Source organism: Alosa alosa, chromosome 23, assembly GCF_017589495.1.
Source record: "Alosa alosa isolate M-15738 ecotype Scorff River chromosome 23, AALO_Geno_1.1, whole genome shotgun sequence".
NCBI lineage: Eukaryota > Metazoa > Chordata > Actinopteri > Clupeiformes > Clupeidae > Alosa > Alosa alosa.
The window spans coordinates 16,408,007-16,413,006 of record NC_063211.1 but is presented as its reverse complement, the minus strand read 5'-3'; the positions used below and the strand labels follow the sequence as shown (position 1 = coordinate 16,413,006).

General features: G+C 44.1%; 1 protein-coding gene across 4 annotated transcripts in view; it reads right to left on the bottom strand.

The window, feature by feature from the left end:
- The window catches only part of kalrnb (kalirin RhoGEF kinase b), an 87,471-nt gene that overhangs the window by 30,238 nt on the left and 52,233 nt on the right, over positions 1-5,000 (bottom strand). Inside the window, exon 1 of one of the 4 annotated variants that reach the window (XM_048234499.1) lies at positions 4,307-4,401. The exons of the other annotated variants lie outside the window; for them this stretch is intronic. Within the exon in view, the coding sequence (XP_048090456.1) occupies positions 4,307-4,351 (45 nt within the window). The 5' untranslated portion in view covers positions 4,352-4,401. Of the gene's footprint in view, positions 1-4,306; positions 4,402-5,000 lie in introns of those variants that run through there. 4 annotated transcript variants of the gene reach the window in all.

Here is a 5,000-nt window from a genome sequence, read left to right as displayed (position 1 = left end):
GTACACAACACACACACACACACACGCACAGTCGCACACACACACAGACAAATTCTTCCACACACTATAGACATACAAATGTATACACGCAGAGTCGAATACACACAAAAAGAAACATTTACAAAGAGAATCTCTCTCTGTCTCTCAGACATGAACACACAAACACACACACACACACACACACACACACACACACACACACACACACACACACACACACACACACACACACACGCTATAACCTTAGCTATCAACCTATCATGTAGGTAAGACAACTGTAAATCAAACACACACACACACACACACACACACACACACACACACACAGCCCATCAACTCAGCCAGATTCTCTAATGTCTCCTAAAGACATCATTGAAGTGAATAAGGACCAGATGGCAACTCTCCTTCAGAGGTGAATCCCCCATCAAAAGGCTTCTCTCACTCTACCATTTATCATCCACACTGAGCACACACACTTAACCTTTACCACTTAAAGTTATACTGCTATACGACACTTACACAGTATACCCTCATATGACTAAAAAGAAGAGAAGCTGTCTGGTTTCTGACCTTATTTACCTCATGTATATACCTTTCTGTTGATGTTCTTAGTGTTCTTTCACTTTTGCAAATCCAGGGCTCCCTTGAAAAAGAGATGCAATATCTCAATGGGACTCACTTGGTTAAATAAAGGAAATAAATAAATAAATGTCCATATAATATTACATCATCTCATCTTCCTTAGGTGAGCACTGTGTTGTTGTCGAGGGGGTGAAACCGATGACAGCATGGCACTATCCACTTGTCAAGAAAAAAGCCAAACTTGGTCAGGCATATTGGAGAAACCGCAGCCAGGGTCTGCAGAGTATGTGTCTTTTGCAGCCAGAGTACGCCATAATAAACAGAAGATTGGTCAAGTCCAAGAAGAACTGACCATATTTGTTTGGATCTCTGAAATTTTTTCCAGTAACTTCTGTAGTTTGTTTTTGGGGTTCCCCATCATCAGATCAGTGTCAGAGCCCATATTCACAAAGAATCTTAAGGCAGAAAAGTAGCTCCTAACTGGTGGATTAAGGAGAAACTCCTAAAAATAACTTTAGGACTCCTAATTTTTGACTAATTCACAAAGCATTTCAGTGTTAAAAGTAGCACCCAAGTCTGGGACAGGTTGGAAGTAGTCAAAAGGACTACTTTTGTAGCATGTTTTGAAATGCACATGCAAAATCACTTACAGGAGATCTCAATCACAAGGGAATAATTATGAATTGTAAGGGATGCAATAACGCCACCACAAAAAATTAATCGTCAACAACAAAAAATTCATCGTAAAGATTTCAACTAAATTTTATGTTTCATTGTAAGGCAAATTACATTGCTTCTGTCTATGCAAACATGTCTTCATACAAAACAGTAGAAGGGGGTCACTTGCGTAACATGTCTTCATACAGAATTTAAATCACATTGCAAAGATACTGCATCAATCCATAATATATTCCATTACTAGGATATTTGCTTTGTAGTCTGTCATCTTATTTATTAATTCATTAAGTCATTTATTTATTTATCTTTCGTCCTTTGCAGTACTTGTGCAGTGCAGGCCAAGTTGGTCTCTGCAGTTTTGTGAATAGGTTTTAAGAGAGAACTCCTAGTAAAACACTTTTACTGTGATTTGGGAGTACTTTTAGCGTAAGATAAAATGCTTTGTGAATACAGGCCCAAATCTGTAACAAGGTCCACTCATCTTTATCCTGGTGGTGTTAGCTCATAGGTAGTAGCCTAGTTTATCCAATGGACTTTAACTTAGACTTGACCAAAGCTTCAGCCTTGAATGAAATCAAGAAACAGACTGTACACACACACACATACACACACCCTCTACACAAAGTCCATTCTAAGCTGGCAAGACAGGACATTTAACTTTGGTCATGTGCTGTTTGCGTGCACGCACCCACCCACACACACACACACGCATACTCTCTCATTCTCACTCTCTCTCTCCTCACTGTGCAATATACTACTCTAACATGACAGGCCATGTGTGGAAAGAAACGACAGGAAATGATGTCACTGGGAACTCACACAAACACACACCCCTGAAAAAGGGGTGTCCAGCCGCACACGGCTCTAATTCATCAGAACATCTGTGTCTACTGTAATTTCAGATCTCTCTCCCTCTCCCCACTTCCACTCTCTCTCTCCCTCTCCACACTCTCTCTCTCTTTCTCCCCTCTCTCTCTCCACTTTCTCTCTCTTTCTCTCTCCTCTCCCCCTATCTCTCCCCTCTCTCTCTCTTTCTCTCTCTCTCTTTCTGTTTCTCTCTCTCACTCTCTCTCTCTCTGTTTCTCTCTCTCCCCTCTCTGCTTTGACATTTGCCCCATTCCACCCTTCACCACAATAACCAACACAAACACCACACAGAACACACGATGCGTCTATTTTCTGCTGCGCCACAAAATGAAAAATAAAAAGGCTCCATATTAAAACTGCCATCCTGCATATTGTTTATGCATCTACTGAGAGCTTCAAAGGTAGAGGAGACAGACTGTCCCATCCGCCGGCTCCTTGGTTGGGGTTTTTATACGAGGCTAACTACACTTCCAGAGGCAGGCAGAGTTGGCCGGTACACACGGAGCCACACATAGCCACACACACACACACACACACACACGAGCGCGCGTACACACACGCCCAGGAGCAGTGAAGTCGCTGCTGGCTTGAGTTCCATGGGCGACGGGACAGGGAGTTTCCTCCAGGAGAAGGGAGGGGGAACTGGGCCGAGTCACAGAGAAGGGAGACATTCAGACACACTTTTGAGCCTTGTTGATGCCGTTTGTTTACTTGTTTGTTTGTTTGTTTGTTTGTTCCTGCTGTAATGAAACACTTTGCGTGGGCAATAACGGCATACAAATGGCCATCTAAAGATACTTTAAATTCAACTCAATTGCATTGATTCAAAGGGCAGAGCTGCTCTACTTAAAATCCTTCCAGCAAAGAAAAAAACACAAACACTCCAAGAGTGATCTCATACCTGGAGCGACATACATATGCACACACACAAACACACACACACACGCCCACCAAAGTCACAGATACACTGTGCAAACATCTAAGAGGTCTTATGCAAGCTTAAAACTGTTGAAAGAAAAACAATAGAAACACACAGTAGGTGTTATGTTATATTATTCAACCAGGCAAACATTTCTAAATATTTCAGTGGTGCCGACTTTGCCTTGACTCCCCATGCCACCAACAGTGATAGTTACATAAATAAATTGATGGCTTTATAGTTCCAAAATGCAGTGTACACAGCATTGTATGTTTGTGTGTGCATCTAGTCTTGCATATGTGTGTTTGTGTGTGTGTGTGTGTGCATCTAGTCTTGCATGTGTGTGCTTGTGTGTGTGTGTGTGTATCTGCATCACTATGTGTGTACCTTTGTGTGTTCATAGGCCCTACTCCAGTGGTCTCTCTCACACACACACACACACACACACACACACACACACTGGTTAAAATGCCATGTAAGAGAGTGGGTTGAGAAGCACAGGAAGTGGGCAGCAGTCTGAGGTCACAGTGGTTTTATTACAAGGCACTGTTATGTCTGCCAGAGACACACAGGCACAAGAGAGACTCCTTATACACACACACACACACACACACACACACAACACAAACAGAATACATCAAAACTCTCTCTCTCACTCACAAACACACAGATATACACAAGTCATGCACATACCACAAGGGCATGCATAAATATACGCCCACACACAGCCTTGCATAGTTTGTCCTTTAACTTTAAAGGTTTGGATGCACAGCATACACACACACACACACGCACACACATCATGTCCTTTAACTTGGCAGAGTGAAATATCAGAAGGTAAAGTCCAGCTACACGAAGACAGAGAGAACATGACAGAGAAAAGGAGAGGAGAATAAGCACCACATAACCCTGCTCTAATAAACCGGCAAAATAAAGCCATGTGGTAAACACATCTTCAGACCTAATACACACACACACACACACACACACACACACACACACACACACAGAGATACATACATACACACACACACACACACCCTACTTACTACCGCCACAAAACATGTCATTCAACACAGTGAAAGCCAAAGCAAAACTAGCCCTCCATTCAACCCCTTGAGTCAAGATCCGAGCTGAACAGCTGAAACAGAAGATAACGTTACCGGCTACCGGCTCCCAGTTACTCTAAGCTAGCTGTTAGCTTTATTCAAAGTGTTAGTTCCAGGTAGCCATAAGGTAAAAGAAAATGTCTTTACTCACTGGTCTGCTGCCTTTGGTTAGCTTGAAGTTCATCCACTTGGGCATGGTGTGTAGTGACCGCTGTCACACTGCTGCATGCATTCACACACGGACACGCGCACACTGACCAATGCCCTGCTCCAAAGGCCAGCTACTGATTGGTTGATGCACGGCAGGTAGACTGAGACAGGGAGGGGCCCACAGTCCCCCACTGACCCCCTGACTCCACCTTTCCGTCTGAGTGTGAGTGGATGTGTGTGTGTGTGTGTGTGTGTGTGTGTGTGTGTGTGTGAGAGAGGTTACTGATTAGCCACGTGTTATTTCACCTGCAGCCTAACAGCAGAGAGAGTGGAACTCTGTGAGAGCAGTGCCTGTGTGTCTGAGTGGGTGTGTGTGTGTGTGCGCGCTCGCTGGGCTGTGAAGTATACTTTGCTGTAGGGTGACGCACTGCAAGTTCAGCTACGATCCTGCCCTGCCCACAAGTACACTCCAGAGGACAGAGAGACAGAGAGAGAGAGGGGGGGGGGCAGAGAGAGTGGGAAGGAGAGAGGCTGGAGGGAGAGAGAGGGAAGGAGAGACAGAGAGAGAGAGGGAGACAAAGAAAGAGAGGAAAGAGAGAAAGAGAGAGGGTGGAGGGAGAGAGAGGGAAGGAGAGAAAGGGAGACAAAGAAAGAGAGAAAACAGAGAGCAGGAGAGAGGATGGAGGGAGAGAGGG